This window comes from Equus quagga, chromosome 2, assembly GCF_021613505.1.
Source record: "Equus quagga isolate Etosha38 chromosome 2, UCLA_HA_Equagga_1.0, whole genome shotgun sequence".
Classification (NCBI taxonomy): Eukaryota; Metazoa; Chordata; class Mammalia; order Perissodactyla; family Equidae; genus Equus; species Equus quagga.
Window position 1 is genome coordinate 158744800 of NC_060268.1, and position 23549 is coordinate 158768348.

At 34.9% G+C, this 23549-nt stretch overlaps 1 protein-coding gene across 3 annotated transcripts in view; it reads left to right on the forward strand.

Moving 5' to 3' along the window:
- The window catches only part of SLK (STE20 like kinase), a 55956-nt gene that overhangs the window by 5296 nt on the left and 27111 nt on the right, over positions 1-23549 (forward strand). For 2 of the 3 annotated variants that reach the window (XM_046654834.1, XM_046654835.1), the window contains exons 2-4: positions 15340-15504; positions 17247-17295; positions 17623-17772. In XM_046654834.1, the coding sequence (XP_046510790.1) occupies positions 15340-15504; positions 17247-17295; positions 17623-17772 (364 nt within the window). Of the gene's footprint in view, positions 1-15339; positions 15505-17246; positions 17296-17622; positions 17773-23549 lie in introns of those variants that run through there. The other variant, XM_046654836.1, reaches the window with a different exon arrangement.

A 23549-nucleotide genomic window follows, 5' to 3' on the forward strand; every position in this document is an offset into this window, starting at 1 on the left:
TAACTCTTTTTTAGTTATTTTTCAATAATGGGTTATAATTTTCCGCCCTAGAAATCTAGGGAGTTCAAACTACTTCGAGTGTCTTAAATGCTTTGTTTTTTCTATTGGAATTTCCTCCTTGTTTTGATCATGTATAAACTTCACTAGTCTTTTGGGAAAGGATCCATGGAAGGTACATTTTTTTTTAATACCTGTCCTGTCTGAATATGTCCTTATCGTAATGTCATATTTGATGTATAGTTCGGTTACAGAATTCTAGTTCGAGAATAAATTTTTCCTAGGATTTTAAAGACTTTTTTCCATTTATTGTCTTTTGGCTTCAAGTGTTGCTGTTGAAGGTCTGATGCCATTTTGTTTCCTGATCCTTTGTGATCTTTTTCTCTTGGTAGCTTTTAGGATTTTCTTATTATCTCCTGTTCATAGTGATGTACTTTGATATTGTTTTTTTTCTTCCTTTCAGTTTGCTGGGCTCTTGGTTAGTCCTTTCAATCCAAAGACTCCTGTCCTTCAGTTCTGTGACGTTTTCTTGTATTATTTATTTAACCCCCCCTCCCCTCCCCAATTAATGGCTCTTCCTATGGTCTAAGGATTCTTCACGTCTCTAAATTCGATGGACATTTACTAGTTTACTTGACTTCTCAGGAACATTTGAGACTCTTGACCATCCTTTCTTTTGAAAAGCTTATCTTTTGGCTTTTAGGTCACCACTCTTTATTTTCTTCTCACCTCTGTGTTTACTCATCAGGTTCTTTTGCTGGCTCTCCTTTCTCTTTCTGACTTTAAGTGTTGGGATTCGAGAGGGCTTGGTTATAGGCTCTCTTCTCTTCTTTTCTTACGAGAGCCCATCTTCTCCCATGGCTTCAGTTACCATTTAAATGCAACTTATGTCTCTAGCCCAAGATCTGCCTTTTGAACTCCAGACCCATAGAGATTTCCACGTGGATGTTTCACACATTCCTTAAACAAGTCCAGAACATGAACTAACTGAACTCCTGATGTCAGCTCCAAATTTGCTTCTCCTTTGTTCCTCACTCGGTAATTGATATCTCCATCTACCAGTTGCATAGACCAGAGACCTGGAGATCATTCTCAACACCTCCTGCCCCCTTACTCATCAAACCCAGTCAATCACCAAGGCCTGTTAATTCTACCTATTCAATATTTCTTGAATCTGTCTCCTTTTTTCTTTCTTCACTGGCACAGTACTGGTCATAACTGCCAATATCTCTTACCCAGACTACAGCTACTTATTGGTGTGTTTTTGGGCTTCATATAAATGTAATCATGCATGTGTTCTTTTATGTCTGGCTTCTTTCGCTCAACATTATGTGGGTGAGATTCATCCTTCTTATATGTAGTAGTCCTTTGATCTTTTTCCTTGTTCTATAATATTGTATTTTATGAAATTCTACAATTTATAATCTCTTCTATTCTTGGTGGACATTTGGATTGTTTCCACTTTTTGTATATTAAAAATAACACTCATGAGGGGCTGGCCTGGTGGTGCAGGGGTTAAGTTTGCACATTCTGCTTCGGTGGCCCGGGGTTTGCCCCTTCAGATCCCGGGTGCGGACATGGCACCGCTTGGCAAGCCATGCTGTGGCAAGCGTCCCACATATAAAGTAGAGGAAGATGGGCACGTATGTTAGCTCAGGGCTGGTTTTCCTCAGCAAAAAAGAGGAGGATTGGCAGCAGTTAGCTCAGGGCTAATCTTCCTCAAAAAATAAATAAATAAATAAAGATACTCATGAATATTCTTACACATTTTGGTGTACGTATACATTCATTCTGTTAGATATATACCTGGGAACAAATTTTCTAGGTCATTGGGTATATGTATTTTAAGCTTCAGAAGATGCTGCCAGTCTTCCAAAGTGCTGGTGCCAATTTACACCCCCATCAGTAGAGTATGGGAGTTTTCCCAGTTCTGTGTCATCACCAACACTTGCTATAGTTATTAATACTATTATTAATATTTTATGTTAGCCATTCTGGTGGTGCGAAGTGGTTTTATTTATGTTTTTCCGATGACGAGTGAAATTAAGTACCTCTTTACGTGCTCATTGGGTATTTGGGTATCATTTTTTGGTGAAATTCCTATTTATTTACCCACTAAAAAAATAGTTTTACTGAGGTATAATTTATATACCACAAAATTCATCCATTTTAAGTGTGTAATTTGATGAGTTTTAATAAATTTGTGCAGTTGTGCAACCGTCACTAAAGTCCAGCTTTAGAACCCTCTTATCACCAGCAAAAGTTCTCTTGTGCCCCTTTGCAGTCAATTTCTTTTCCCACCAGGATTTTCCTTCCCTGATTACTAATGAGGTTCAGTTCCTTTTCATATGTTTGTTGATCATTTGGATTTCTTCTCCCAAGTGCTTGTTAACGTCTTTGGACTCTTTTTCTTTTTCTCATTGGTTTATGGGAGTCTTTATATATTCTAGATACTAATCCTCAAGTTATATTTGATGCACATATTTTCTCTTGCCTTGTGGTTTGTCTTTTCATTCTCTTTATGGTGTCCTTTTTGTATAGACATTTTAAATTTTAATGTAGTCCAATTTGTTAACTATTTTCTACATGGTTAGTGCTTTTTGTCTCAAGAAATTTTCCTTACCTAAGGTGATGAAGATGTCCTCCTACATTATCTTCTTAAAGTTTTATGATGTTGCCCTCTACATTAGGCCTATAATTAAACTAATGTTGATTTTTGTTTAAAGTGAGAGGTAGGGGTCCAGTTTCATTTTTTCTGTCTAGATACCGTTATTCCAGCGCTATTTACTGAAAAGCCCATCCTTTCCATAGCACTTTGCAATGCCTCCGTCATATGTCAAATGTCATATACACATGTATATATCTATAAATATATATACATGTATACGCATGGTATATATCATTTATTATTTCTTTAGGATAAATTCCTAGAAGTAGAATTGTTAGGGCAAAATAAATGATCGTTTATTAATGCTTACTGTGAAACTACCCTACAGAGATTGTGTAAATTTATTTTTAAATCAATTTTTAATTATATAAAAAATTAAAGAATTTCTATTTACTGGAAAAATTAACTTATTAGAGATAAAGTTAGTCTCCTTTGACCATTACTGTTAATTGCTGTTCCTTCTCTCCCTAGATGTAACCATTATCAGTTTCATGTATATATTTCTAGATATTTTTCTGTGCTTCCATGTACGTACATGGGTTATACCTATTTTAACAACCCACCGATGGTCTGTTTCCATGCCTTTATTCCTTAATCTTTTCAATGTTTTTATCCTTTAAAAAAATTATTTGCAGGGCCGGCCCCGTGGCTGAGTGGTTAAGTTTGTGTGCTCCACTTTGGTGGCCCAGGGTTTCACTGGTTCGAATCCTGGGCAAGGACCTGGCACCGCTCCTCAGGCCATGCTGAGGCGTTGTCTCACATAGCACAACTAGAAGGACCTAGAACTAGAATATACAACTACGTACTAGGGGGGCTTTGGGGAGAAGAAAAAGGGGGAAAGAAAAAGATTGGCATCAGTTGTTAGCTCAGGTGCCAATTTAAAAAAAAAAAAACTTATTTGCTTTTTTGATAGGCAGTAAGAGTATCTATTTCATTTTCCGTTTCTTTGATGTCTAAAGAGATTGCAGATTTTAAAGTATTTTTTATGTACTATGGAAATGAACACTTTATCATAGATCCTGCAGTTATAGTTACGTTAGTTTATGCTGGTTTTTTGATATAAAGACATACAATGTTCTTTATTCTACAAAATGTCAGTGTGTTACTTTGCTTTTTTCCCTTTGCTTTCATGCTTATAAAAGCCTTCCCTCCCCAGAAATTAGATAAATACTTATCTGTATTTTCTTTTAGACGTTTTAATAGTTCAGTTATAAAGAATTTTACTTTTAATTCATCTAGAATTTAATTTTCTCTGGGGGTTGATATGAGGCTCTATTCCCTTCCAAAAAACCAAAAGTATCTTTTATCTATTTCTAGAAATTTAAATACTGTTATTTTGAAAATATAGCAAAGGATAAAGAAGAATATAGAAAAATAATTCTATGGTTAGAAATTTGAACAGTACAAAAAATGGTACAATTGAAAAAATAAAAGCCTTCTCCACCAGTCCTTTTTCCCAAAGTCAACCACTGTAACAATTTCTTGTCTATCCTTTCAGGTAAAATTTTATGCGTATATGGGCATATATATGAATGCCTATTTGTAAAACTGAAAATAGATTTACGTACCTGTGAGTGAACTTAAATGTATATCAAATTGGTAATATAATCACATAGAAAAAGAGCTTCACATAACTTGAATAGAGTGCCCTGACTAGTGGGATATATTTAAAGGATAAAAAGAACTGCAAAGAATTCTTGAACTTTATTGAATAGGTTTGTTACTAGTAGTGATGTTAATGTCATAATTCTGAAAATACTTTATATGTATTATAGGATAGAGCAAATGAGTTACTGTATTGATGCTTTAGGGACTAGGATTGTAACTCTGGGAGAAGGGAGTTATAAACTTGGAATGTGGGGAAAGTAAGGAAGAACCCTGTGATGTTGACTTTTGAATTGGAGGTTTCAGTTTGAACTCATGATAACACGGACACATGCACATGTGTGCATGCACGCACACACACATTCCTATTCTCCTCTGAAAAGGCCTAGAAATAATGATGCCTAATGCTCTTAGCTCTTGGTTTCTAAATACCATTCCCCACTGCAAGGAGTCAGGGCTCGTTGAAAAGGCTGATCTAGGTCAGGGGTAGGAAGTACAAAAATAAGAAAATTGAAAAGTAAAAGCCTCCCCTCTACTCGTTTTTTTCCCAGGAGGGGAGAATATCTTGTACCAGAAAGCAAGGACATGCTCAAATACTAGTGGGGACATGCCAAAGGATACAGGATAGTTTGAACAACAAAAATATCAGCAACAAAGTAGTAACCTTATAGAGGAATGCTAGTTAGTTAATATATAAAGATTGATAAAATTAGAAAGACCACTGTTTTGCAACCATACTATATTAATTCAGGCAGAGATTATTGATGGATGCTAAAATCATTGTGTGAAAGGTTGTAGAGGAACAGGAGATATATACACATGGTTTCAGAGTATCATCCCAGGAGATATTTTACAGTAGAGAGGTCTGGTGGATACCGCCTTAATCAACTGATCAAACCTAGGGTTAATCATCAGTAATAGGATAAACTGTTTTCTCATGTAATTTGATGGGAATATATAATCACCTAATGTAAATATTTTGACAAGAATACTAACCTGACTCTAATAATGAGGAAACAATCAGACAAATCCAGATAGTGGAATATTCTACAAATCAGTGGTTTGGACTTTTAAAATATATAAACAATAAAGAATGTTTTTAGGCTTTTGAGGACATTTGAGTATGGAGTATATATTAGATATTATATCAATGTTAAATTCTTTGGGCATGTTAGTTATATTGTAGTTATGCAGGAGAATGTCTTTGTGCTCAGGAGATACATGCTGAAGTTTTGGGACTGAAGTGCAGCTTACTTGCAGATGGTGTGGTAAAAAGGAAATGCATGCGTATCTGTTTGTAAAATATGTGCGAATGCATGCTTCGTGTGTGTGTGTGTGTGTGTGTGTGTGAGAGAGAGAGAGAGAGAGAGAGAGAGAGAGAGAGAGAGTCAGAAAAGCAGTGTGACAAAATGTTAACAGTTAGTGCTCTGGGTGAGGGCTATATGGATGTTCACAGTTCTGTTCACTCAATTTCTCTGTAGGTTTGAATTTTTCAAAATAAAAAAGTAAGGGGTCATAGTTTTAAATACTCTTGCACATTGCTTTATTTCACTTAACAGTTCTCCTTTTCACTTTTTTCCTCCTTCCATGTATTCATTCATTTTTTTTTCTTTTTCTCTTTTTCTATGAAAGGAGAAAGTCTCCTTTCTGGTCAGGCAGCTATTTCTATACTGTGCTGCTAAAGTTAGTTGGCATTTATTAAATACTACAGTATACTTTGTACTCAATACCACACGAAGTCCAAATTCCTAGCACATATACATTTATGTTTTTAAAAGGTGACTGAAGCTCCAGACTGTAACAATAACTTTAGCTTGCTGCCTTTTCTTTTTGTTTCCTTGAAATATCTTAGTATTCGTGGTGAGTTCCTTACTTTGACAGCCACATGTTTTGCCCTTTACTTTCATAATTTGACATTGAGAATATTTGTGTGGAAATGATCTTCCTTACTATTTAAAAGCCTTTATTTTTCTTGAATTAATTTCCAGAAGTAGCACATTTTTGTCGTATTTTTAAATATTTTTTTGGAATTGTCTTTTTGTGTTCTCACTTTTCTGTCTTTTCAACTATGCAGTCTATAGAAATTTCCTCAGCCTATCTATCACGCAGTTATCAATAATGTTTCAGTTTATTCATGCTGCTCAGAGTCGACAAGTCTTTGGAATAAGTGAGAAAACTATGTGATCTGAGAATTGGTAAAACATTTTGGAAACTACAGATTTAGCCAACATTAACTTACTACTGACATTTTGTTATTGGTATCTTGACTGACCAATGACTAAGTTTTGAATAAATAATCAGAACAATATAAATAAAATAGTCTTTGAGAATATAAAGTATATTCCTTTCTCTTTTTCAGAATTCAAGAAATGACATGAAAATACTTTTTAGAAAAAGGATTTCTATAATATTTTATAGACATTATGGGAGGAATATGTGCAGTCGATCCTCATTATTTGTGGATTCTGTATCTGTGAATTTGTCTGCTTGCTAAAATGTATTTGTAGCCCCCAAATCTGTACACACAGTACTTTCATGGTCATTTACATACAGGGCAGTGCTGCGAAAAATGGGAGTCCCAGACACATTCCCTAACCCTTCTTTCAGCTCATACAGAAATGACCAGAGGATGGAGACGGTAGAGGGCAGTGTAGTACAGTGCAAAGCTCCAGCTTTGGGATCAGTTGGATGGAGTTTGAATCCCAGCTCTGGCACCAGTTATTGGGGGTGGCGTCAAGCAAGTCATTTAACACTTCTGAACCTCTTTTTCTCTTTTGTAAAAGAAAGAAAACAGAATCTACCAGAATGAATTGTTAGAATCTATGTGAGATGTGTGTACATATTTCTCCTAGGAGCAATGGTTCAGTATTCACTAAGTCGGTGTTTACAGTGACTTTATAGAACATAACTACCACAAATAATGAAAATTAACTCTTATCTTTGTTAAGTGATGTTGAGTAATTTTACTCTTATTTAATATTCACACTTGTTCCTACCAAGATCTTATCAGGACTCTGAAAAGATCACCAGAACTAGCATATAATGTGAAACAGGTAACAACAGTATCAACAGTCTAAAACTATATGTTTTCTCCAGTGCTGTCCCCTTTCTTCTCACTTAACAGCTCTTTAGAACTTTGGATATTTATTACCCAAATACTTAATCCTACTCTGGGCGTTAGTTTTCTCATCTGTATACCTCATTGGTTTTAGAAGGACTGTGCCAGTTAGTGTCTTTTGGCTCCAAACACACCCTTCTATCCTTTGCTTTGTGATGCTATTCTAAGATTTTGCACATCACATGTCTGCCTTGCCAGCTGTTCACTTTTAGGCTTCACAAGGAGCATTAGAGGGAGGCTGCAAGGAGGAGGAGGAAGAAAGGACTTTCACCTTTCTCTTTGTTTTCTGTGGGCTCCCTGTCTGCTTTCCTTTTACCTGTGACCATCATCCTAGTGGAGATTCTTTGCCCCAGCAACAGCAGTTGAATTCAATTTGTAGTTTTTCTGGCACTCATAGAGCTAGGCTCATCATAACCCTTCATAACATCAGCTCCAGTTAGCTGTTCGCCTCTTCCTCAAAAGCTACCCTGGTTCCACAAGACCCCTCTTCCAAGTTCAGAGATGCTAGCAGCAGCTGAGCAGCACCCTGTCCTCAGGGATCTGAGTTCAGCTCTACAGAACCTTTCCTCCAAGCTTCTGAGTATTACTATGTTCAATCTCTTCCCTTGGCAACTCTGGTCCTAGGAGTGGTAGCTTTTTCCTACAGTTGTTACCTCCCTGATCCTTCATGTTCTCTCTGTCTTTTTAGTTATCTACTTAACAACGTAATAATTATTTATATTAAATTTTATCTATTAAAATAATCAATACAATTTTTTTCTCTTGGTTGGACCTGACTGGTACAAAGATTAAGTTAGTTATATAAATGGAGAATGCAGAGAACAGTGCTTGGCACAAGGTAATTGCTCAAAGAATAATATCTAATAGCATAATGGATACTATAATATATAATAGCATACTTGAAATAATTTGAGATTTTTATACTCTATTTCTTGACAAAATACTAACATTTCCAATTTAACTACAAAGCTAAAAAGGCGTAAAGACAATCATTGAACTTTATTGATCTTGATATGCTCAAATAACGCCACCTCAGTAAGCCTAAACTTAACTACCCTATTTAAATTGTAACCTCTTCCTTGTGTACCCACAAATTGTCCATCTCCTCATCTTTCTTATTACCTTACTTAATTTTTTTCCACAGTACTAGTAACTAATATGCTCTTTATTTGTCTATTGACTGTCCTCTCCCCACAATTATAAGTGCCATGAGAACAGATTTTGTACATTTTTTACACTGTCAGCATCTGGAACAGTGCCTGACGTATAGAAGATACTCAATAAGTATTTGTTGAAAGAACAAACTGATTTTAGCAGATCATCTCTTGAGCATGCTCACTAGATTTTTGTATTGCGTTTCTTTTGGAGAACAGATTTCTCTGGGGTGTTGTGCTGCGTGTGTTTTCTACAGCTCCAACTAGTGCCTTGCATGTAGTAGGTGTTCATGAACTGTTATTTGGTTTGTTTAGTTTTCGTGTTTTCTAATGGTTGAATGTCCTTATACATTGGACGTTTAGGGTCTTACCTCTTCTCTTGGTGGGAGGAAGAATACCTTTGAACTCTCAACCTTGAAATCAAGTTATCCAAATCAATAGAATCAATCCCATTGATTACTGAAGTGATTGAATTCTTCTCTTTTTTTTTTTTGATTGGCGCTTGAGCTAACATCTGTTGCCAATCTTCTTTTTTTCTTTTCTTCTTCTTCCCAAAGCCTCCCAGTACATAGTTCTAGGTACCTCTGGTTGTGCTGTGTGGGATGCCGCCTAAGCATGGCTTGATGAGCAGTGCCATGTCTGCACCCAGGACCCAAACTGTTGAAACCCTGGGCCACTGAAGCAGAGCCTGCGAACTTAACCACTCGGCCATAGGGCTGTCTCCCTTCTCTCTGTTTTTATTCTTTGTCTTTTAGATTCTTTTTATATTTATCCTATTATTATTATTATTTTTGGGTCTTCCCCTTTTGATTGACTAACATCTCTGAGGCACTGAAGTCATCTATATGTTCTGTACTAGTCTTTCAATTTCCACTTCAGAATTTTATTAATATATATTTCTCATTATAGAAAGTATTATATAGTCTTAGAAAAAGTAGACATGTAGAAAGAAAATAAATGAAGATTTAAAAATCATCTGTATTCTTGCCACCCAGGAAATAACCCCTGTTAAAAGAAGAATAATGTAAGAGGATGTAATTTTTATCTGACTTCATTGAGAACATGAAACCAGTGTAAGAAGCTTAGATAAGTTGTGTCTTCCTGCAGCCCTCTGTTTGTTTCTGTAAAGTGGTCAAGCTTGATTCATGATTCATGAAAATAAAAATAGTGATTTTTTTTGTTTTCTTTTTTAAAATGGCAAAGTTCATTTTTTTAACTTTTTATTAAGATTATGATAGTTTACAACCTTGTGAAATTTCATTTGTACATTATTGTTAGTCATGTTGTAGGTGCACCACTTTACCCTTTGTGCCCTCCCCCAACCCCCCCTTTCCCCTGGTAACCACCAATCAGTACTCTTTGTCTACATGTTTAACTTCCACCTGTGAGTGGAGTCAAACAGAGTTCGTCTTTCTCTATCTGGCTTATTTCACTTAACATAATACCCTCAAGGTCCATCCATGTTGTTGTGAATGGGATGATTTTATCCTTTTTTATGGCTGAGTAGTATTCCATTGTGTGTATATATATATATATATATATATATATATATATATATACACACACACACACCATATCTTCTTTATCCAATCATCAGTTGATGGAAAAACGTAGTGATTTTTAAGTGATCATAACTGATTTCTGAAAACTTTTTATCAATAGAAGTTATAAGGTATACCTTTAAATTAATATCTGGGTATTTGTTATTCCATTATTACTATTATTTTTGGTGAGGAAGATTGTCCCTGAGCTAACATCTGTTCCCGATTGTCCTCTTTTTGCTTGAGGAACATTGTCTCCAAGCTAACATCTGTGCCAATCTTCCTCTGTTTTGTATGTGGGATGCCACCACAGCATGGCTTGATGAGCAGTGTGTAGGTCTGCACCTGGAATCCAAACCCGTGAACCCAGGCTGCTGAAGTGGGGCATGCAAACTTAACCACTATGCCACTGGGCCAGACCAATTCCATTCTTATTTTTATTACCATTTGTTTAGTTATTTCATTAAGTCTTTATGTGTAGAATTTTCATGCTTTTAGGTAGTAGATAGATGAGACTTTCTTTTTCACACCTGATATCTATCCATTATATTTATTTAAAGTATAGTTTCATGCACTTACCAATGTTTATTTCAGTTTTGATTTTCAGAGTTCTCTAGAACCAGATCCTGATGAGTAATCATGTTATTTTCAAGCAATAATGTGAGGCAATTTTTATTTCTTATATTAAACCATATAGTACCATTGTTGGTTTAATCAGTATATTCACAGAAATGGAATAATTAAATTTGTTACTATGAAGAACTTTAGAGAGTATCTAGTTTTAGTTATTTTCCCCTTTCCATGCCATTCCATTTACAAGTAAAAGACACATCTTTAAAATCTCTCAGGACGTTAATAAGGTATGCAGAAGCAAGATGACTTTTAAGTCCACTCACAGTGTCCTTGGTTTCCTACCAGGGCTCATATTTTATAGTATTTTTCTTCAAGGATGGTTTCTCTGGTCTCTTTCTTTCCAAAGCGTTACACTGAAATGGTGAGAAAAGGGCTTGTTTCTCACTGGTTTATTTCCTCTGACTTAGGAGAGGGTGAGTTCTAATTATTGTTGGTTCAATTATAGTATCTTTCTTAGGGAGACAGGCTTAATGCCGTATTTCACCAGATATGACAGACTTTTTACTTTTTAACATCTCTGAAATTGGGATCTGTCCTTTATCGATTGACGCCTTCATATTGTTATTGGCCAGGTGTTGGTCATGATATATCTGTCATTGCCTGTGCGTTGTGAAATTAGTTGTATCCCTGTTGTCACACAGTTGCACTCCTTCATGTTTCAGTCAATAAACTATTTAAGGACCTTTTGAAGAAAGAATGTGAGTCCTGGTTGTCATCTAAAAATCGTAGCACCTGTGGTAAGATCAAGACAGTATCAGCATTATACTTGCAAAATGGGAGATAGTGGCTTGAAAGAAAATTTTGGAGGTGGTAGTAGAGGAGCACCCTTTTAAGAAGTGCTGCAGCACCAAAGCTTTCCATGGCCAGAGGATGATGCCCTGTGGAAACGCGAGACGCTAGATGACTGACTGAAAAAGTGATTCAGAAGAGGCAAACTTAAATGTGAAGAAGTATTTAAATTTTTATGTATGAACAAGGATAATAGATATGCAATAATTTTTGTCTGAATATGTCCAAAAGAGCTCTTAAAAAAGGTATAACATAAGAATTCTAAGTGATAAAGTGTTGTCAGAGTTTAATTTTTCTTCCGTAGTGGAACATAAGATAATGGCTCATCTTAAAAGGCATCCTAGATTTGATAAAATATAGTAAATTAGAATATTATTCTAGGGTGGTAGAGATGACCAGTTAAAGTTATCTTTTTATCTAAAACATATTTTCTGAACCCAAATGTTAGGGTTACTTAATTAGTAATTAATTTTACTTTTTACCTCTATTTCTTCTTAAGGAAGTAAAACATAGTAACAGTCTACTTAGGAAGATTCCCATATACAGACTGAGACCTGTTTTGTTTATTCTTTTCATCATCACCTCCGTGGTTAGATAATAGTTCCCTAAGAAATCGCCCATGTACTGATTTTTTTTTGTACTTTATTGCTGCTGTAAAAAAAACAAAGTCCATTTAAAAAAAATTCAAACAATATGAAAAATACAGAAAAAGTCAAAAGCACCTGAAATTCCACCATCCTAGCTAATATATCTTTCCAGATATTTCTTATGCACCTATCTGTATGTGAAAATGGATGTGTAGTTTTTATAAAATTACGTACCTCTCATGTTTAGTAAGTTGCCTTTTTTCCCATTCAGTGATGTCTTGTGGCTACTGTTCTATCTTAAGAAATATTAATTAGTCAGTTAATTTTAATGGCTGCATAGTTTTCCACTGTGGAACTGTACTGAATGATTTAAGCAGGTTCCTGTTAATGAACATTTAGACTGATCCAGTTTTTTTTATTGTAAATAGTGCTTTGATGAATGTTTTTGTGTATGTATATTTTTGATTTTGTAAAATTATCTCCTTATGATAAATTCTTAAAAGTGGGATTTGGACATTTGTTTATTTATTGAAATACTTCTTACTAGCTTTTAAAAGTTTAGTATTTTTCGGGGCTGGTCCCGTGGCCGAGTGGTTAAGTTCGCGCGCTCCGCTGCAGGCGGCCCAGTGTTTCATCAGTTCGAATCCTGGGCGCGGACATGGCACTGCTCATCAAACCACGCTGAGGCAGCGTCCCACATGCCACAACTAGAAGGACCCACAACTAAGAATATGCAACTATGTACCTGGGGGCTTTGGGGAGAAAAAGGAAAAAAATAAAATCTTTAAAAAAAAAAAAAAAGTTTAGTATTTTTCTCTGTTTTTTATTTTTAAGGTAATAGATGTGATTTTGTTGACGTGATAACATATATATAATATTGAAATGTCTTAAAAAACCTAACTAGTGTTTTAAGATCTGATTCCTAACTTTTTAAAAAATGATCTTGGATCTACTACATATTTGGAAACCTTTCATTTGTAATAATTGGAGGCGAGAAGTTACTCAGCCAAAGAAAAAAAGTGGAAAAGTTAAGGTACTAAGAATAAGGAAAAATAAGCAAACTGATGGAAGTATAGGGAAACTGGAAAGGATAATGGTTAAAATAAAGAAAGGGGTTTGGAAACAGACCTGCATTTGAATCCTGATCCTGCCTCCTGCTAGCTACATGACCTTGGGAAAACCTTTTAACCTCTCCAGGTTTATTTATCTTCCTTTTAAAGTAGGGATAATAATATATCATGGACTTGTGAGGATTAAATAATAATAGTAATAATTACAGCTAACATTTTTTTTTTTCCTGAGGAAGATTTGCCCTGAGCTAACATCTGTGCCAGTCTTCCTCTATGTCTCATGTGTCACTGCCACAGAATGGCCACCGCCGAGTGGTGTAGGTCTATGCCTGGGAACCGAACCCGGACTGCCAAAGTGGAGTGAGCCAACTTAAACACTAGGCTGTGGGGCTGGCCTCACAGCTAAAATTTTTGAATCCTTGCTATCTGTGGCAGGCGTTGTATTAAATGTTTATATATGTTTTTTTCACTTCATAAATAGCTGTTATCTTAATTCTCACAAACTTGTGGGATGTAAACACATTTTACTAATGAAGGAGCTAAAACAGAGAAGGATTTTGTAAGTTGCTGCAACCAACAGAGTTAATAAGAGGCAAAACCAGAGTTTAAACCTTAATAGTCTGATCTGGTAGAGCCTGCTATTTGAAACTCTATCCTCTGTCCATATAAAGCACTTAGCACGGTGCATAGCGTGCATTAGTTTATATTTAGGCTATCTTTTAAAAACTATGTCAAGAGAATGAGAAGACAAACCATTGACTGGGAGAAAATATTTGCAAAAAACGTATCTGAGGGGCCAGCCCGGCGGTGTAGTGGTTTAGTTTGCACGCTCCGCTTTGGGGGCCTGGGTTTCACGGGTTCCGATCTCGGGCCTACACATCGCTCATCAAGCCGTGCCATGGCGGCATCCTACATACAAAATAGAGGAAGATTGCCACCTACCTCAGCTCAGGGACAGTCTTCCCCAAGCAAAAAGAGGATTGGCAGTAGATGTTAGCTCAGGGCCAATCTTCCTCACAAAAAACCCAAAATATATCAGAAGAAATCTAAAGGACTGTTATCCAAAATATGTCAAGAACTCTTAAAAACCCAAGAATTAGAAAACGAACAATCTGGTTAAAAAAGATGGGCAAAAGATCTGGACAGACACCTCACCAAAGATGTATAGACGACCAATAAACATATGAAAAGATGCTTGACATCATATGTCATCAGGGAATTGAAAATTAAAACAAGGAGATAGCACTACACACTCATTAGAATGACAAAAATCCACACCCACGACACCAAGGCTGGGGAGGGTGTGCAGCAATAGGAGCTCTCATTCATTGCTGTTGGGAATGCAAAATGTTGCAGCCACTCTGGAAGACAGTTTGGTAGTTTCTTACAAAACTAAACATACTCTTACCATGTGATCCAATAATTGTGCTCCTTGCTGTTTACCCAAAGGAGTTGAAAACTTATATCCTCACAAAACCTGCACATGGATGTTTATAGCAGCTTTATTCATAATTGCTAAAACTTAGAAATAACCAAGATACCTTCAGTAGGTGAATGGATAAATAAACTGTGGCACATCTGTATAATGGACTATTCAGTGCTAAAAAGAAATGAGCTGTCAAGCCATGAAAAGACATGGAGGAACCTTAAATGCATGTTACTAAGTGAAAGAAGCCAGTCTCACAAGGCTGCATACTGTATGATTCCAGCTATATGTCATTCTGGAGAAGATAAACGATGGAGACAGTAAAAAGATCAGTGGTTGCCAGTGGTGATGAAGAAGGGAGGGTTGAATAGACAGAGCATAGAGGATTTTTAGGATGGTGAAACTATTCTGTATGATACTATAATGATGGATACATGTCATACATTTGTCGAAATGCATAAAATGTACACCAAGAGTTAATCCTCATGTAAACTGTGGTCTTTCGGTGATAATGATGTGTCAGTGTAGGTTCATCACTTGTAACAAATGTACCACTCTGGTGCAAGAATGTTGATAGTGGGGGAGGATGTGCATGCGTTTGGGAGGGGAATATATGGGAATTCTGTACTTTCTGCTCAAATATGCTGTCAACCTAAAACTACTCTAAAAAATAAAGTTTATTTAGAAAAATAGAAAATAAAATTTAAAAAACAAGTATGCATTGTAATACTTCTGTTACTTGTACTTTTAGGCACAGAATAAAGAGACCAATGTTTTAGCTGCTGCAAAGGTGATTGACACCAAATCTGAAGAAGAACTTGAAGATTACATGGTTGAAATTGATATATTAGCATCTTGTGATCACCCAAATATAGTGAAGCTTCTAGATGCCTTCTATTATGAGAACAATCTTTGGGTAAGTATTTTCTATTGATCTGTAGGAGTAGCCAAAATGAGGTAATTGTCCTAAAGAAGTTTAGTTGTGAAAACCTATTTTATGTATTACGTCTTCTGTTTATTTACTTATGTTACTTGAATGAGAGTTGATCTGCTGATGAGAGGGTCGTTAACGACATAATTATTCTTAGCTTCAACAGATGTTCAGATATGTATTTCAGATTATACCGTATTTCATGATTGTTGTCTGACATTGGACCCAAATGGAGAAACTTGGTTAAGAATATTAAGTTTCCTAAATTATGAAATTAGATGGCTGCCTTTTGCTTGTAATTTAAATTTAAGCACTTACTTAAAATTTTTTAAAAGTTTCCTTTGTTTTAAAACCTAGAAATTGTTTATAATTTCTTACCTGAACTTTTTGTATATCATGTAATAAATTATAAAATGCCTATTAGAATGTTAAGTATTTATCTTACATGTTATCAGGCCCAACTTTAGTGCATGATGTAGTAGTGGCTAAGGCTGTATGTATAAATTTTGTTCATTTTTAGAAAATATTAGGCAGAAATAGATACAGAAATAAAATATTCATTATAATAACCAGTCAGTCACTTGCTCTGTATTAATACTAATTTAATGATGATGGCTTTTTGAAATGGAGTTTTAGTTTTTCTCCCTGAAGGAAGAAGCAAAGTTGTGAGAGAGGAGTAGGTAGTACCGTAATAGCTGGCTGGGAATCAAAAGGTCTAGGTGCTGCTGGGTAGGAGCTTGAATAAGTCAGTTAACCTCAATGAATCTGTTTGCTCATCTGTAGGATGAGTAATGGTCTGCCTCCCAATTATTTTTCAGATGATATAAGGAATTTGAAATCAGTTTGTAATTGGCAAGCACCTGTAAAAAATAAAGTGTTGTTATACAGAGGGGAAAAAAAGCAGGAAGCTACAAGTTGTTAATATGTGATTTAAAAAATTATCTACGGCTATTATTAGTGTGGTGTCTTCTAATATAGTTGTTAAGGGCTCTAGCAGAATGTTTCCGGTAATTATAATGAAAATGAACTTCTAGACAGTTTAATAAATAGATAAGATCTTTGCTTGAAACTATCGCAAAATAAAAAGTTGAACAACTGTGAGGGACAGCCTAGTTGGAGAGATAGATTTAATTAATCAAAGAATCATAATAAATATAAAATTACAACTGTGGTAAGGGTTAAGAAGGAAAGGTACATGGTAGTATGTAGCAGGGAGATCTGGGAAGGCATCCATCAGGAAGTGGTCACTGAGCTAGGACCTGAAGCTTTTGATAGATGTTTTTCCTGTTTTTTTTTTTTAAACTAAAAACAGCCTCCATATATTTTCAGAATTTATTCCTATTAGTAAAGTTAAAAAATGTATTTGGTCACTTAAATCAGAATAGTTACCTTAAAAAGAAGAGTAATAAAATCTTTTAGTGGTGATGAAATGGATATAATGCTGTCCTGAATAAAAATTCTCTATCTGGTAATTTTAGAGAAGCAGGGACACTAAAAATGGTGATTGACAAAAATGCACATACTTCCACAATGTGTTCTCTTTGTGCTTTCTCAAATTTATATCAAGACTGGTGATTTTTTTTTGACACAGTCTTTATGATCAGCATGATATTGTTTCCATAACCTGGGTTATTTGATAGCTTTTCCTTTATCTTTTTTGCTAAATGGAAAAAAAAGTACTCAAACTCAATGTTGTGTTAGACACATGCTTTTTTATTTGCCTTCAGATCCTCATTGAATTTTGTGCAGGTGGAGCAGTGGATGCTGTGATGCTTGGTAAATACCTTTTGTTCTTTGTGTTAGTATCTCATATGTTTATATCAAATTATAATTAATAAAAATCAAAGGATTTCAAACATTAATACGTACATATATCATCGTTGAGCGAAGTTCAGTAAATTAAGAAATCAGCTTAATATTTTTATATTCTTGGATAATTGTAATAAAATTCTAAAATAAAATATTGAGTATAATATGTGAGGAAAGTAATCATCTAAAATAAACTCACTGTATGTGATCCTTGACAGTGATGGTAAAAGTATATAGCCTGCTGATATGTTTTCACTGTATAAAAATGAAGATTTGTTTACTTTTTCCTTATAGAGCTTGAGAGACCGTTAACTGAGTCCCAGATACAAGTAGTTTGTAAACAGACTTTAGAGGCATTGAACTACTTACATGATAATAAAATCATCCACAGAGATCTAAAGGCTGGCAACATTCTTTTTACCTTAGATGGAGATATTAAATTGGGTAAGTTTATTCCCTTAAATAAAACATTTGAATTTGTGCTCTGAGATTTCCCCCTGTATGTATGTGACTTAATATGGTTTTATTATGACTCAACTATGTGAAACATGGAGGGTAACTCCATGTTAAATTTTTTTTTTTTTCAGTGAGGAAGATTGGCTCTGAGCTAACATCTGTTGCCAATCTTCCTCTTCTTGCTGGAGGAAGATTGTTGCTGCGCTAACATCAGTGCCAGTCTTCCTCTGTTTTATGTGGGATGCCGTCACAGCACGGCTTGATGAGCAGTGCTAGGTCCACACCTGGGATCTGAACCTGCGAACCCCAGGCTGCCACATCGGAGCACATGAACTTAATGACCACACCACCAGGCCAGCCCCATGTTAATTTTTACAATACTTCCTTGGATAAATAATTATTCCTCAATTCCCAGAATTCATAAGTATAGGCACCTAATATAAAGACCCTTTAAAAAGAAAGTAAGAAAGGATGGATTTTTATTTTCCAAAAGGCAAGCTTTTAAAAGACTAGTTCTTTTTTCCCTTAAATTTTTGTATGTAGGCTTAATGCTTGTAAATATATAATACATTTAGAATATGATATATAAAACTGCTAACTTAGTTTTATCTTCGTTTTCAAGACTAGTGGTTTCTTTTTCCATGTTTAGTTTTATACCCTGTTTTATAGATGTGGTGTCTTGGCTAAACTAACAAGGTAACTAACTTAAGGTCTGAAAAGGAGGCCTACAGTAAGTATGAGGCCTAGAATTTTTAATTTTGTTTTTTACACTGAGGGAATAAATGATAACTTCATAGGAAGAAATAGATGTAGATTTTAGATGGAGTATTAGTTAATTTCATATATACACATACAAAATGGAAGATACAGTCCTCTTTAAGTGCACTTAAGATATGAATTTAAAAAAAAATCTGGTGATGAAGTCTAAATTAGTTTATTTTGGAAGGATATTAAAAGGACAGAGTATTTTCAAAGGCCATGTTAATACCAGTGATCACAATCATTTCACTTCACTTTGTCATGACATCTGAACGGGTATAATTTGATATACTGAATTTTAACCTTTTTATTGTGAAATAAACATAGATATAGAAAACCACACAATTATGTAGCTTAGTGACTTTGTAGCTCTGTAGACGATAGCTTTGTAACTGCTACCTGGGTCAAGAAATAGAACTTTGTCAGGCACCCCAGCAGTTCTTCCATGTGCCCCATCTCAATTACTACCTCTCCCTTCTCCACAGGTAACCTTTGTCCTGACATTTATAGCCATCACTTCTTTGCATTTCTTTATGGCTCTGTCACCTGGTGTTCCTCTCTAGACATTAGAGTTTAGAGTTGCCCATAGTTAAAACTTGATTTTTCTTTTAAGTCTCTTTTAATTTATAGGTTCCCCCTTCATCCCTTTCTTTTCTTTACATTTTATCTATGGCATGCATTCTTATGGGGGTCATATTGCCCCCAAGGGGACAAAAATTGTTTCTTTGGGAAAAAAAATCTTAGGTATTACAATGGTTTGTGACCCTCTGAAGTACACGAAGAAATATACAGTATATCTGTGGCATTAAAATTTTATGGGGGGAAAGATTAGGAAAAAATGTCTTAAAAAGACTCCTTAGGAGAGTGATGATGAAAAAAAGGTTGAGAAACACTGATCTGTAAGACCTGGGCTGTTGGACCTGTAGAGCTTCCCTCACCTGGTGTTTTGCTGATTGCATACTCATGACGATTTTTAATAAGTTCCTGTTTCCTTCAGATTTGCAGATGAATCCAAAGGCCTCATCAATCTCAAGTTTGATTCTTTTGCAGGGCTTGGGTGGTTTTGTGTTCTTTCATTGGGAGGCACACAGTATCTGCTTTTTGCTTTTTTTGATATTAGCAGCTATTGATGCTTAATGCCTAGATCTGTTCTTTGATTGGAGTTGATTGCAAAATGAATTCTATCATTTTGTTTTCATTTGTTATTTTTGGTAATACTTTTGATAAAATTATTCATCAATTGTTTTGTTATTTTCATTTATCATCATTATAAAATTGGGAATAATTATATAGGAAGACACTTCCCTTCAACTGTTTGGTCACTCAGGAATATGGTTCGTGTAAACAAGATGGGGAAAATACTTGATTCCTTCCTTTTATTTATTTAGCTTTAAAGACAATGAATTGGTTCTCTCTCATCTTTGGTTGGTCACCAATATCTTAAAAAATGTCATTGTTAATTCATGATTTTAATTTTATTTTATAGGTTTAAAATCTATTATGGTTTTTATCCTTATTGAAGTTCCAATTGTACCATCTTTGGTCAATGGGAGCCTCTTCCAGTTAGCTTTTTGACATGACTGTATTAGTCTTTTATAGCTTCCGTCTTATCTCTTATGTTGAGATGTTTCAGGCTCATCTTGTGTTTTCCTTCCTCAAACCTGTAGTCAGTCATTTCTTCAAGAAGCCCTGGTTTCTTTTAGTAGGATGTGGTATTTTAAGACCACAATTTGGGTGCTAGAGATGCTTGTAGTTTCTGGATTGGCTGTTGCTCTAGGCCTTTCCTGAGTTCCTACATATTTCCTATTCAAATTCAGTGTAAAGGTTTTTTTTTTTTTTTTCTCTTAACCTAATCTCTTCTATATTACATCTGTACCTCCTTTCTTTTATCCCAAGAGTCCTGGTTCTCAAGGATGTTGATGATAGATGTACAGTATCCCATATTTACTCATTTTAATCCTCACTTCTGTATTTAATGCTCACCAGCAGTCTTTTATGTTCATTTCTCTTTGGTCATTTTGTTTGTCTGAAGTTCATTCTCTGGTAGATTCCTCTGCAAGGGCTCTCCGAGTTCTTATATAATGATAACATTTCTATCCTTTATACTTGAAGGTCAGTTTTGCTGGATAGAAAATCCTTGGCTCAAATTTCTTTCCTTGAGTATCTGAAATGTGTTACTCTGTTTTCTTCTGTGATAAAGTGTTGTTGAACAATCTGATGATAATCTGATTTTCTTTCTCTAAGTCATGTGCTCTTTTTTTCTAGATGCCAAAGAATTTTTTTCTTTAAGGACCAATAATTTGACTTTTCTAATAAATTTGCTCTTATAATATTCAAGGTTTTTTTTACATGAAAGTTTTCTGGAATTACAAATTTGAGTATTTGATCTGTTCTCTTGCATTGACTTTCTTCAGGGAATTTTATTATCTGTTAGTTTGGTTTGCCTATCATCAATATTTATAACTTTCTCTCAAGTTGTTCTTATCTTTCTTCATTTCCTTTTTTATCATTGTGGTGAAATGTACTTAACAAAATTTACCATTTTAACCATTTTTAAATGTACAGTTCTGTAGCATTAAGTACATTCACATTGTTATGCAACCATCACGACTATCCATCTCCAGAGCTTTTTCATCTTCCTTGACTGAGACTCTCTGCCTGTTAAACTCTAACTCCCCATTTGCCCCTGCCCTTAGCCCCTGGCAACCACCGTTCAACTTTCTGTCTCTACGAATTTGACTATTCCAGGTACCTCTTATAAGTGGAATCATACAATGTTTGTCCTTTTGTAACTGGCTGGTTTTATTTAGCACAATGTCTTCAGGGTTCATTCGTGTTGTAGTATGTGTCAATTTCCTTCCTTTTTAAGGCTGAATAATATTCTGTTATATGTACATACCACATTTTGTCTCTTCATCCACTGATGGGCCCTTTGGTTGCATCCACCTTTTGGCTCTTCTGAATAATACTGCTATGAATGTGGGTATACAAATATCTGTTCAAGTCCCTGCTTTCAATTGTTTTGGGTGTTCCAGAAGTGGAATTGCTGGATGATATGGTAATTCTATGTTTAATTTTTTGAGGAACCACCATATCATTTTCTGTACCAGCTGTACAATCTTACGTTCCCACCAGCAATGCACATGAGCTTCAGTTTCTCCACATCCTTGTCAACACTTGTTATTTTCTGTATTTTTGATGATAGCCATCCTAATGGGTATGAAGTGGTAATGAGTGTGAATTTGTCGTATTTATTTGCTCTTGCATTTCTCCTAATTTAGTCTTTGTTTCTAATGATCTTTTTATTTCTAATTTTCTTTTGAATCCTATCACCTCATTTCACAGGTTTTTGTAATTCTGACTTATGTTACTCTTTTAGATCTTATATCATTTTTTAAAGTCTTGTAGCTCATTTTGAAACAGTGTTTTATAATTCTGATCTATTTTTGGTGTATGTTTTTCTGTAAATGTATTAAAATCTTATTTGAATAAAGGAGCATACTTTTGTGTAAAATAATGCATACCTTTAAAGAGAAGTATATTTTTTGAAGATTTAGGAATGCCAAAATAGTTTTGAGTTGCTTGACATTTAAAACAGTTACAATTTCTGTTTTATTCATAAATACTTACAGAGAACCTTCCATTTCTGAGATACCCTGTTAAGTATACACAAATGTATAGAACCATATTATCCTGGAGAACCATAAAATACATTACTATAACCAAATTTTTATGATGATCTTATCAGATAACATCGTTGCAAATGGAAATAAGTATATAAAATGCTATTTTAACCTACCACTGGATATATGCCACATCATTCTAAGTAGGATTATAAAGCACACAGTGACTTTAATTTTCCCCTTTACACAGAAGGTGAAGGTCCCTTTTTTTTCCTCTTTAGCTTACCTCTTGTTCATGAGAGTACTTAGGGAGGTAGAAATATTGACAGTGGACAGTTGTTGTTTAGGGCTGTTTCTGGACCTCCTTCCACAGTCATGTTCTGAGGGGAGAAAGTTAAAAAGAAGACCATGTTAATAGGTTTTAGGAAAATACTGGAGTAAGTACTGAACTGACTTTACCTGAGTAGAGAACCTCTTCTGGCAGGAATTTCATATTGTGGTCTCAACTCCTTCCTTTAGAAATGTAAGAGAAGCTTGTAAGTTGAGGAGATGGGGGGTAGTAGGGTGAAGAGTCCTGAATAAATCTATTTATATTGCTTCTTCTGCAAATATATCGTCCAAGTATAATGTGTTCTATTTGCTTATTCAATTATGATTAAATTTTAAAACATTAATGAAATATCTAATGTAATGAAGTACTTCATACACCACATTAGGAAGCTTGAACGTCATTCTACAGGCAGTAGGTAGCTACCAATATGTTTTAAGCAGGAGAACTACATGGTGAATAAAAGAACCATGTAATAGACACAAATGATTAGAATACAAAGCAGTATTTTATGAGTTTTGAGAGTTCTACCAATAAAATATCACAAAGGTTAAAATTATGGATATGGTTAGTAATAGTAGTAACCATTTTTTGAGTGTATATTCTGTGCCAGGCCTTTGACCATGAACACCAAATACTGGAGTTTTGGTTATTTATTCAAGTTTGAGAATTGTGGCATGTCAAACATGAAACTCTAAAAGTTGTATATAGATGGCATGAGGTAATTTTGCAGCAATAGCAATTTTATGTTGCTGTTAATGGTTGTCTGAGCTCTAAGCTGAAAAGGTAGGGTTAGCAACTGAAAAGCTGTGATGATGTTCTCTGTAATTTTAATCAGGAAACATTGCTCTTAATTTTCTTCTTTGTAATATAAATTTATGAGGAAGTTGGTAAGACATGCTATCATAAAGGGTGCTTTGGTATAATTTCTGTTTTTCACATTGTAGAAAAAATATTTTTGTCTATTAATTTAATTGTAACATGTAGCACTAGTTGGCATTTGTTTTGAAGTGGATAGACTGGTCTATTTTAAAGGTACTGTTTTTTTTCAATTC